This window comes from Cynocephalus volans, chromosome 8 (genome assembly GCF_027409185.1).
Source record: "Cynocephalus volans isolate mCynVol1 chromosome 8, mCynVol1.pri, whole genome shotgun sequence".
NCBI classification, from domain to species: domain Eukaryota; kingdom Metazoa; phylum Chordata; class Mammalia; order Dermoptera; family Cynocephalidae; genus Cynocephalus; species Cynocephalus volans.
The window spans coordinates 144,561,930-144,574,448 of record NC_084467.1 but is presented as its reverse complement, the minus strand read 5'-3'; the positions used below and the strand labels follow the sequence as shown (position 1 = coordinate 144,574,448).

At 33.1% G+C, this 12,519-nt stretch overlaps 1 protein-coding gene across 1 annotated transcript in view; it reads left to right on the top strand.

The window, feature by feature from the left end:
• The window catches only part of EDEM3 (ER degradation enhancing alpha-mannosidase like protein 3), a 72,232-nt gene that overhangs the window by 13,850 nt on the left and 45,863 nt on the right, over positions 1–12,519 (top strand). The window contains exons 3-6 of the mRNA XM_063105301.1: positions 3,683–3,783; positions 4,304–4,343; positions 8,682–8,794; positions 9,807–9,960. Of these exons, the coding sequence (XP_062961371.1) occupies positions 3,683–3,783; positions 4,304–4,343; positions 8,682–8,794; positions 9,807–9,960 (408 nt within the window). The remainder of the gene's footprint in view (positions 1–3,682; positions 3,784–4,303; positions 4,344–8,681; positions 8,795–9,806; positions 9,961–12,519) is intronic.

Sequence of the window (12,519 nt, the reverse complement as noted above, 5' to 3'; positions counted from 1 at the left end):
GAAAGTAATGTGATTAGTCACTGATCATGATGAGTGTGTATTCTCACATAGTGATTTGTGGACTGAAGAACTAGCATCAGAGTTTTATTTTATGCAGCTACAGTTGATATACTATGGTAACTGAAATTTGAACCATGTTGTTGGGTATTTATTTAACTAAATTGTAGTAATTGAAACGTGAATAATGAGACCATACAAAGTGAAGACTGCTTTTTTTTTTTTTTTTTTTTTTTTTTGTCGTTTTCGTGACCGGCACTCAGCCAGTGAGTGCACGGGTCATTCCTATATAGAATCCGAACCCGCGGCGGGAGTGTCGCTGCGCTCCCAGCGCCGCACTCTACTGAGTGCGCCACGGGCTCGGCCCGTGACGACTGCTTATAATAACAAACTGATCAAAATCCTAACTTGAGTGGGAAGAGAAATGAGTATGTTAATCTTATTATTTTTGGCAGGGAGTTAGTAAATATGAGGATACTTCAAAAGTTTCTCAGAAAAAATAAGGTTAAACGATAATATGAATAATTCTGTGAACTTTTTGAAAACCCTTTGTATTGTCTAAAGCTAAAACACGTAGTTAATACAATGATTCTAACCTCGAAATGTTTTTCATAATTGTATTTTATTAATTTTATAGGAATCTCTCAGGGACTCTCCCTTGGTGAAGAAAATAAAAACTTCAGCAGGTCATTCTTGTTTCTCTCCTTTTCTTTTAAGACCTATGGCTAGTAGGTTGAAATGTTGCAGTCCAGTTTCATGGAAGCAACCTCTCAACTTAAAGAGCCTGTTCTGGCTTAGGCAGGGCCAGGAGCAGCAATTCCCATGCCCTTTGGGCGTTAACATAACTCCCACTAAAGCCTGTCTTTAGTCCTAATACCTGTGTTGTGGTCAGTGTCACTTCATCTTCTATGAGGGTACTTCCAAAAGTTCGTGGAAAGTTTCGTATTATCTTTCAATTCTACTTTTCCACGAACTTTTGGAAGTACCTTCGTATTCTTCACTATACACTTTTGGTTCTTGAAAATTTCTTCTCTTATTCTCAAGCTTAGCCATGAATTAAAACTTATTTTTTATGAAATTCTGTCTTTTGTGGCAACATGGATGGAACTGGAGACCATCATGTTAATTGAAGTAAGTCAGGCATAGAAAGACAAATACCACATTATCTCATGTGGAATCTAGGGAAAAAAAAGCCTCATTGAAGTAGAGTAGAATGATGGTTACCAGAGGCTGGGAAGGGATGGTGGGACGGGAGAGTGGGGGTTGGAGGGTGGGGAAAAGAGGTAGATGGACAGGTACAAAGTTACAGGTAGACAGGAGGAATAAGTTCTGGTGTTCTAGGCTGACTGTAGCTAATAATATTATATGGTATATTTCTAAATAGCTGGAAAAGACGGTCTTGAATGTAATTACCACAAGGAAAAGATAAGTGTTTAGATGATGAATATACTATCTACCCTCAGTGAATCATTGTGCAATATGTATATATATTGAAACAACACACTGTACTTCACAAATATGTATAATTAAAAATAAATAAAGTGATGGACCAATGGATACAAAACTATGCTGTCTACCCTAAGTGAATCATCATGCAGTATATGCGTATAGTGAAACAACATACTGTACCCTACAAATATGAACAAATAAATATTTAAATATTTTGAGTAAAAAAATAATTTAAAATATTTTTAAAAAATGTATTCAGCGTTGCATTGTGTTTGAAGTGAAGCTGTCTAGACTGGATATGATTTGTCATGGTCGTTCTTTAAAAAAAAAAATACCGGTAATCCAAACTATAAGGTGCCAATAATATGTGAGACCTACAGGAAAAAACTGATTTCATAGAAGAAGATGTGAATTAATGTAGTAATATACTATATTTCTAGATGGGAAGACTCAACTTGTAAAGATATCAATTCTTCCCAAATTAGTTTCTTCTAATTAAAAATCCAATAGAATTTTAAGGAAATTAAAAAGTTATCCAGAAGAGTAAATTTGAGAAATCATGTTGCAAAGATAGAATGATGAGGCTAATGGTTTTGGGTAGGAATGGGCAAATAGGTCTGTAGAACAGAATAAACTACAGAAACGTGTTTTATGGACAACATAAAGCTGGTATTTCAAGCATGTGGGAAAAGGATGGATTGTTTAAACTGTGGTATTTAGAAAATTGGCTATTTGGGAGGAACAAATACAATTCCATCCCTATTTCATGTCATAAACAAAAATAGATTCCAGGTGGAGTAAATACCTAAACATAAAAAAATTATAAGAGTACTGTTTTCATAGTCTCCGGGTCGTCTTTAAAAGCATGCCAGAAACCATAAAGGAAGAGAAGTCCAGAAACCATAAAGGAAGAGAAGTCCAGAAACCATATAGGAAGAGACTGGTAGATTTAACTACATATTTAAAGATTAAAGTGAAAATACCATAAACAAAAGACAGGAAGAAAATATTTACTGTATATAACAAACATGATGTATAAGGAGTCTCTTTCAACCAACCAAACAAACAATCCCAACAAACCAATAAAAAAAAAAAATGAACAAAAGGCATAAGCAGGCATTTCAAAAAAGAAATAGCAGTGGCTAATACAGAAAAGATGTTTACCCTTATTAATAATGAAACTTAAGATACCATTTTTTTTTTTTTATCTAGGAGACTGACAAAATATAAACCATTCATCATCTCCTATGTTAGAGTATAAAAAGAGTGTAAATTGGTGTCCTCAGTTTGGTAGTGTCTATCAATAATTAATTATCCATACCCTTGACCCAGCAGGTCTATTTTTAGGTATCTGGTCCATAGAAATACTAGCATATGTACAAAAGATATATGCCATGGGTATTTATTGCTGCATTATTGACGTAGTAAAAAACTGAAATCAATCTACATGTTCATCAGTAGAGGAATAAGTAAATAAATTTTAGCATGTCCATACTGTGAATACAGTGAAATCAGATACTGTTAAGGGTTTAGGCTTTGTAGTCAGGCTTTGAATTCTGGATCCATCATTTACTAGCTGCATGAGCTAGGCTTACTTAACTTCTCTGGGCCTCAGTTTTCTTGTCTGTTAAACGGAGATAATCTACTTCAGAGGATTGTTGCAATAATTACATTAACTAAAGTATATAGGATAGTACTTAGAATATAAATATTCAGTAAATATTAGCTAATATTAAATTATCATGTTGCAGTTATTAGAAAGAATAAAGTATATCTATAACACTCTAGCATGGAAAAAAACCCAAAAACAACAACCATGATTTAAGTAAGCAAATTTTAAGTCAATATGTGCATATGGCACGAGCACCTGTTTGTAAATGAAATTTTAAAATAATACGTGTGTGTGTGTGTGTGTTTGAATGTATGTTGATGAACCTGGACGGATAAATGCCGGTCTTAACAGTTGTTACCCTGGAGAGTGAGATTGCAGTAGGGGAAGCAGATTATAAATTTTTAAAAGAAATTTCTTTTTTGTGTTTGAATTGGTTTCAAGCATGTACTACATTTGTAACTTAACAATTTTTTAAAAGATTCCATAGACTGTAAAGATAGTACAACTTTTGACTGATGTTTATTTTACTTTTTTTTTCTTTTTAACTGTGAAAAGGTCATATTCTCTAAATGATGTGTGCTTTCTCTTATTTTTCCTAGTGACTTATTAAGGTTTTCCTTGCAGGAACATGCTTACCCAGCTGATGAACTCATGCCTTTAACCTGTAGAGGTCGTGTTAGAGGCCAGGAGCCAAGTCGGGGTGATGTCGATGATGCCTTGGGAAAGTGAGTGTTAACACAAGGCATAGCATGGTGTCTCAAAGTACCCAAGTCTTGGACTTCTTAGAGGCAGTTGACAATTGTATTTCTGGGGATTGGCTAAATTTTAAAGACTGCTTTAAGTATTATGTTAAGCTTCTTTATTCCCTCCCGTTATCTTTTGTAAAAAATCAATTTGTTCTGCTGTAACTTTTAAATTATATATACATTTTATGTAACTTTTGAAATGTATGTAAAGTCATTAATACATTATAAGGTGTTGATGCTTTAATATCTTTTTTTGTTTTGAAAAGAGCTAATGAATATTTCAATAAGTCTTGAAAGATATGTGGATACATTGAACATAAATGTAAAGGCTTTTCAGTTTCTTTCATTGCTTTATAGGTTACACTGTGCTATGGTTATGTGGAAGCACTAGTTTAATAGAAACTGCCAGTCAGTAGGATGTAGCTAAGTCTGTTTATACATTTATTGCTAAAATATTTAGACTTCTAATGTTTCATATCTCGTTATACTTTTTTCTTAGATTTTCCCTGACACTGATTGATTCTTTGGATACTCTTGTGGTAGGTTTGATTCTTCTTGGATTTACTCATTTTATAAATTTCATAATATATACACTCAAGTATTGTGAATATAGTCATAACACAGTAAGTATGGAATAGAAGCCTTCAGAATTTAAGATGTTCTGATCTTTGCTTCTAAATAAATCTTTCACACTGTTGATTTATGTCAAGAGAATACCAAGTGGAATTATGTGGAATAATGGAGATATCCAAATAATTTATGAGTATGTCAGCTTATGTGATGGCATCTTATTCAGGAAGGTTTTATCCTCTTTGGATAAGGAGGTTGAAGCTATTGGAGGAAAGTAATTTTAGAAAATACATTGATATTCTTGTTCCATAATGACATGCCACAATTATACTGAAATTATTAAATTACAATCTTTACATGCTGTGTTCATAGACAAAAATTTATTTTTCCCAGCAGTGATTTTTAGCATTAAGTGATCAATTCTTGGCTCTCCTTTTCAGACTCATGTAATGCAGAAATTATTTTAATTAATTCTGGTTCAGGACTGTTTGGAATGACAGAGGAGAAGGACTGAGTTCCAGATGTCATCATTTCTAAATACAATATCTTCCTAGTTTTTTGCTCCTAGATCATTATGGTATAAAAGTAGTCTTGTTTGAGGATTTTTTTTTTTTTTTTTTGGTGGCAGGCTGGTACAGGGACCTGAACCCTTGACCTTGGTGGTATAACACTGCACTGTAACCAGCTGAGCTAACCGGCCAGTCCCATTTGAGGATTTTCCTTAAAGCATAATTCTCAACTTTGAGTTAATGTTCCAAGTGCTGAATAATATTTAAAAAGCAGACAAAATCTTTGGGATGGCAGAAATTTTTCAGAACCAGGTTTTTCTTCCTGATGTTGTTTCTATATTCTTCTTTCACAGGAGTTCATGGGAGCCTTTTTATTTATTTTTTTTAAGAACAAAAATTCTCAACTCTAACAGTGGCTTAGGATGATCATCTGTGAAGTTTTAAAGACAAAATCCCCTTTCAATTTATTCTAAGTTTTCTGGAGCGGGGCGGAACATTGATATTTATTCTTTTAAAGCTTCTCTTTATTTCTAAAATACAGCTATAGTTGAGAAAACCATTGTTGTTCAGACCTTTTTAGCTGGGTCAGGGTTTTGAAAGTCATGAATTCATTTTTCAGAGATTAATGGAATGTGCAGACTATATTGTAATAACTATGAGAGAGAATATCGTATGACTTGTTTTTGCTTTAGTAGTCCTAAGTTTACTGATATAATAGGGAAGGAGAAAAAGATATACAAAATGTCCTGGGAGGCACTGTCCCACTTTGGGAGAAACTCAGTGGTGTTATTTATTTGGACAGTAGCTGGGTTATACACATCAGGTCTACTTTGGTATGAGGGAGTAAGTGAGAAGCAGAAGTGGGGTTAGGAAAGACGATCGGTGCACTTAAATTTATTCCTCATTCTGTCATCTTGGCTTTATCTTTCCATATAACAGGTTCCCCATCATTTCTATGTAAGTTATTAGTTGCTTTTCATGAACATGGACCTTAGTTATCATATGTGCTTTTAAAAATGTCAGAAATGTAGGAGAAGACGTGGTTCCAGGCTGCATAACTTTCCCACATTTAGTAATCTGTTGGCCTCTCTAATTGGGCAGCTGTTTAAAGGTTATATCCTTCAGGTTATACCAATTATACACTTTAGTACTGGTTCTCAAAATATAAGGTCCCCGGACCAGCAGCATCAGCATTACATGGGAACTTGTTAGAAATGGGCCTCATCCCAGGCACCTTATCCTCATCTGGGAGTGAAGCCCGGCCCTCTGTTTTTAAACAGGATTCCAGGTGATTCTGATGTATGGTAAATATTTTGAGCCAATGTACAGTGATGCAGTGCTTTTTAAACTTCAGTGTACTACCAGTTGCCTAGGAATCTTGCTAAAATGCAGATGCTGATCCAGCAGATACAAGGTGGGGCCGAAGAGTCAGCATTCCTGATGGTGTTCAGCAGATCACACTTTGAGTAATGAGGCTGTGGTGTAGCCTGAGTTCTGGCTTCTTGTGGCTGGGAGCAATAGGAAGTGATCACATAATATTGACATATGTGACGTTGGCCAAGTTATTAAACTTCTGTGGGCCGCTGTTTTCACCTCAGAAGGGCTTACTGTAGATATTGGTTGCTATTAACTAAAAGGTCTTATTTCTTACTGATCTTTGTTTCACAATCAGATAAGTAACTCCTCTTTATTGATGCTGTCTTCAAGAGGAGTCAAGAAGAAAAATTGATGTAGTCTTACAGACATTTAAAAAATGATGCTTTATAAAAACGTCAAATTTCAGTCTTTTCAAGTGGGAATAATCAAAGTAACTTATTTATATGTCAGCCTCATTTTGAAATGGACGAATTTATTTTGAATTTTTATCATTATCTTAAAAATTTACTTTTTAATTTATACAGAAGAATTAAAGGAAATTAAAGTACTTTGAAAGTTTTTACTGCTTTTAGAAGGAATGCTATCTTGTACATTCTGTCAGTAAAAGTATTAATGTTTCTAATTTACTTTGTGATTATTTTTTCATTTTGATTCAATAATTTGAAAATATTAAGACATATCACTTGTAGCAGTATACACAGCCTATTGTTTTTATTTTATTTTATAATATAAGTAGAATTTCTCTTGTCATAGTTTGATCTTCAAATTGAAACTGTTCATAATTCCAGCCATCTAGTTTCTATTGATTGCAATGGAGTCAAGCACTAAAACTTTAAGCTTATCTTTAATTTCAACATTACTGTGAAATCAATAGGAAGAGAAGAATTGAAACAAAGATAATGGGGGAAAGGATAAGACATTCGTTCATCCTTTGTTATCAGCTAGGAGCTTAAGAAAATGATTAAATAACGGAGCTTAGAATGAGTTTTCTCGCTAATTATGGACAAAGAGAACTCCTCACATTTTTATTATTATATGAAACAAATGTACTGGTACTATTCTTGGTTGTTTCGATTTTGGAGAGAAGGGAAAAAAGCCATTTTTTCAGTTAGAGAAGCAGTTTAGACCTTAAAGAAAATACATGGAAAGAAGTATGAGTGCAAGTTAGAAGACGTTAAGAGGGAAAATTCTCAGGAGATAGACTTTGGGAGAAGAATGAGATTAACAAAGTGATGTTAAAAGCATGTGGGTATGGAGGGTGGGGAGAGTAGAATAATTGTGTTTCATTCAGTATGCATCGATATGAGACAGAGTTTAGTTGGACTTTGAGATTGAGAAGGGAAAGCAGTAAATCTAAAGTCAGGTTTCATAGTATGTTTTACTTAGGACTTACCCTACATTTTGCTTTTATTTGAATTATAGGCAGATATGTTTATGAAATGCTTTATACCTAAAAATTAGAATTTTTAGTGAAACTATCATATCAAGTTTAAAAGCACTGCAAAATATTGTCAAACAAAAAAAGATGAAGCAGTTATGTAAAGGAAAACTTTTAATGCATCTAATCTTATGGCCTTAATTAATATGGAAAAAATCAAAGCAGCTTATGTAATGACAGTTACCCCTTCATGGAGCTCATTGCAAGAATCCACAGAGTTCTCAATTTAGTTAGGATTGTAAAGCTGCATGGTAATAATGGTAATGATTTAAAATGCTTATTCAGTCAGATACTTACTAAAAGTACTTTGCATATATTATCTCATTTAAAAAAACAGCCCTATAAGAGTAGGTGTTTCCTCTTTTTGTATATGAAGGAATAGGTTCAGAGACATAAATAACTTGGCTGGGATCACATAGGTAGTGAATGAAAAGAACAAGAATTCAAATCCAGGCTTGTTTTTGATTGCAACATTGTACTGCCTCCTTAGTTAGTGGATGGGGCATCCGTAGGGTGCAGATGGCAGCTTATGTATGGTTTGGGATCAGTTAGTCATGCCCTGAAGAAAGTGCTTTCTTCTGAGAGTAAGCAACTTTTAAAGTGGTGTTTGTTCAATAGGATAGTTTTTTTCGTTTTGTTTTGACTTAGAAACCAAATCCCACCTCATGTAGCTGTAGGTCATAGGTTATATATTAAGATACCAATAGCAGGTCTGATGATGATTGTTTTGAAGTCCTAATGATACTTCAGTGTATCTAGAAAAGAAGTGTATAAAGATGCTATATAATATAATTAGGTACTTAATTTTTTCGGTTTTAGACATTATCATGTTTTTATAACATACTTAAGGGAAATATTATTTTGTATGTTTCACTCTTTAGAGTCATAAAGTATACTAACTTGCTTTTTAGTAGCTTGTTCTGAAGACGTTTTCTCCTTGACTTGGTAGAAAAGAATTTTATTTAATAATTTTCTTCTCCTAGGTATTAAATAAAACTAAAGAATTTGAAGATGCGGTGAGAAAAGTTTTAAGAGATGTTAATTTAGATAATGATGTAGTTGTATCAGTCTTTGAAACAAACATCAGAGTTCTTGGGTAAGTATGGAAGACACTAAGGCTATAATTTTAATAACAGAAAAGCTTAGAGTATACTGTTTATTTCTTGATGGCAATAAATCAAGAAGTTTCTTATGTTTAAAAAATAAAAGTTGGGGTATTATGGAACACAGGGGCTGAAGGATAACCTTACACTGTATCAGTCACAGACAGCAGCAGACTTTGGAAATAGTTGTAGACCTAAATCAGAGGTGATCTTTGTCTATTGTTAAAAAGGGACTCTAGACTGAACAATTGTCATATTAGCTATATCATAGGTTTTTCTCTAGCTTACATAATTTGCTAACCTTAGCCAAGTACCTCTTCAGTCAAATGAAACTGAATTTATAGGATTGCCTCCCAATTAAACAGTTTTAATTGCTCTTGGGATATTTAAAAATATGGAATTACAGAATTTATTAATTCTAGTTTGAACATTATTAAATTTTTACATTTAATGATTACTTTTGTGTTATTGTAACATATTTCCATTTGTCAGGCAAAGTGAGTCTACTCTTCAATCAAATATAAGAAATAGTTATATAGCTTTTCACAGAGTTTATTATTCTATTACATTTAGTATAAAGTGAAGGGTTGTTTTTAATTTTTTAAATGTTATGCTAAGAGAGTTAAAGATTTCATGGTGATATAATTAGATTTTTAAATTTAAAATTTGTTAAAATTAAATTTGTCAAATTTGTTAAAATAAATGTGATGTTGTCTAGGATGTTCTTTGTTTTAAGGAAATTTAAGATATTTAAGAATGCCAAACACTTTACAACAGGATAGAGCAGCTGATCTTTTTTTTTTTTTTTTTTTTTTTTTTTTTAATATATTGGCTATGTAATCATAATAGTTTGCTGTAAAATGAGTAGTCAGTGTTAGGTAAAGAATGAAGTTCTTCTGCAGTCTTAAGTATTCTAAATTGCTGGTAACAAGATACCCACACCTTTCTAGGTGGTAACTTTTAAGAATCTGTAAGATGTGGATAATGTTTCACCTTTCATCACAGGGGTCTTTTGGGTGGACACTCACTGGCAATCATGCTGAAAGAAAAAGGCGAATACATGCAGTGGTACAGTGACGAGCTTCTCCAAATGGCAAAGCAATTGGGTTACAAACTGTTACCAGCTTTTAATACTACCAGTGGCCTTCCTTACCCAAGAGTAAGTAGTTCTGAAAAATATGACAGTCTTTATATACTTTCTTTGCTGTTTTACAAAATGAGTTTTTGTCATCAGAGCCATTGTTCCATCCACCTGCTCAAGGATGGAAAAAAATGCTTCAAAATTGTATAAGAAATTAACATTGACATTTCAATTAACTTATATTTGAGTGATGTGAGAATTAGATTAGTTTAAGCTTTTTTGTGTCACTGTAGATCAAATTAGATTATGTTGCAGAAGAAAGAAACAGATGCTAGGCTAGAATTTGGGCAGAGAGTTATTTGTGAGGAAGATACAGTTGAAGCAATGAGAGCAGGTAGATGTGAACTCTCCAAAGGAGAGTATAGAGAGAACACAGGACAGAGGGCGGCAGGAGGAGGGAGTAGAGCCAGTGAAAGGGGGAATATTCAGAGATATAGGAGAACCATGATGCATTGTATGGTATTATAAAATCCAAACAAGGGAGCTTCAGAAGGAGGAGATGTTCTAGAAAACTTTAGGAGAATTAGGTGCACACGGGGCCTTGAAGGAGGATGTAGTGTGGTAGAATAAAGGGGGAAAAGGATTCAGAGTAGGGGAAAAGTAAGTAGGTGTGGATCACTCATTTTGAGATTTCTGTGTTGATAGTTAAAAGAGAGTTGGCATCAGAGTGAGTTGAGGGAGGTTTTTTGTTTTTTTTTCTCCCAAGGAAATTTTATATTTAAAGCAGAGGGAAAGAAGCCGTTGAAGATGGAAAGAACTCTATCTCTTGACTTACTTCATTCTTTATTAACACTATTAACTCTTCCCTCTTATCCAAGTCAGACACTTCAGCCATTACCAAGTTCTATCTATTTTTTTCTTTCTTTTCTTATCAATGCTATGCTAGTTGATGCCAATATAATTTTATTTCTAAGCTACTGTAAATACCTATCTTACTCTTTTCTTTCTGGTTCAGGGCCCTTGAAAACTTAAAATTATTAACAAATAATTTCTATCAAATTATCTTCAAAAGTTTTACTGACTCTAGCTATCGTATTGAGTATCCTTTAACTTTCAGAATTCATTATAGTTTGGCAGTGGACTTTTTGATGTTCTCTTGTACTCCTATACCCTAGTGAAATCATTGTGCCATTTCAGCCAAAACAATCTATAGCATCCGCCAAAATCCCTAGGTTTTTTTTTTTTAAGTTTATGCCTTTAGACATCTCTGTTACCTGGCATGACTTCTCTACTAGTATAAATCCAATAAGGCTCATTTCGTCTATCAAAAAGTCATCTTTGACTAGAGATACAGCATGATATGGGCAGTGCTTTTCAAATTGTAGGTCACAACCAGTTGATTTACCCATCAATTTAGTGGGTCATGACAAGCACTTTTTTTTTAATGAAACAGACTAGAATTAAATCTCTTATTATTCATATTTCTAGTTTTTGATATTTTAAATAGCTCTTCTGTGAACATTTTTATACACATCTTTTTTGTACATTTCTTCTTTCTTCCTTAGGATAAATTACTAGAAGAGGAAATAATAAGTCAGAGTAGGGAATGCTTTTTAAGACTTCAGTTACTTATTATCAATTGCTTTCCAGAAAGATTCTACTTTTCTCCTTCCTCAGTACTGTCTAAAAGTAAATGTGTCATTGTACCATTGCCAACACTGTGTATGATCATTCTTTTGCCAATTTAATGAGGATAAAAATGGATTCATATTTTAATGTGAATTTTGCCTATTTGTATAGTTAAATTTGTCAATCATTTTTTTCTTAGCACATTAAATTTAAAAGCAAAGTTATTTTAAACACTATATCAACACTTATTTAATTGAATTTACTCTTAGCAAAAATTTTTAGTTTTTGTTATAAATGAAGTTACTGATATTGAGGAATATCTAGCATTCCTTCACTTTTGTCATAATATGATAAGCAGGCGAAGGATGTAAACAGAAGATACTATGAGCATTATAGTAAAACAAAAAAACTTAGATAATTCTCTTATCCTCTGAAGTATCAAGAAGATTTTAAGTTATTTTTTAGAAGAGGATTACAGAAGAAAATAACTGCCTTCCCATCTTTCCTTATACATATTTAATAAATACTGATTTTGCCCATGAATATTTGTGTAATCAGTCTCTCTTAGATATGCATACATAATTGATAGTATTTGCCTTACTGGTTTTAATTCAGAAGAATTTGCTAGACAGTAATGCTATTGTAAGAGTTAATGGTCATTTTTTAAACTCATATATAAGCCCTAGAGCTAGTCCACACTTTGTAATGTCATTTCCTCAAAGATATTTAAAAGTAAGTTGCTAGCTTTTCAGATAGGACCTCATTGCTAAGGTTGAGTATTATTATATCCATAAAACATAAGGTTAATAGGAATTCCATTACGATTTATACATATTTTAAGGATTTTCTAGTGTAGCAGATAGTGTAGATATACTTACTGTAGGTAATATATACTTTTACCTTTCAGTAAAAAAGCTTTCTGTTTAAAACAGCTTTGTGACTCTCAGGAACATAGGATCCGGAGGAACCCGATTCTGAATTCCTTCCAAGCACAAAACCTTTATCATA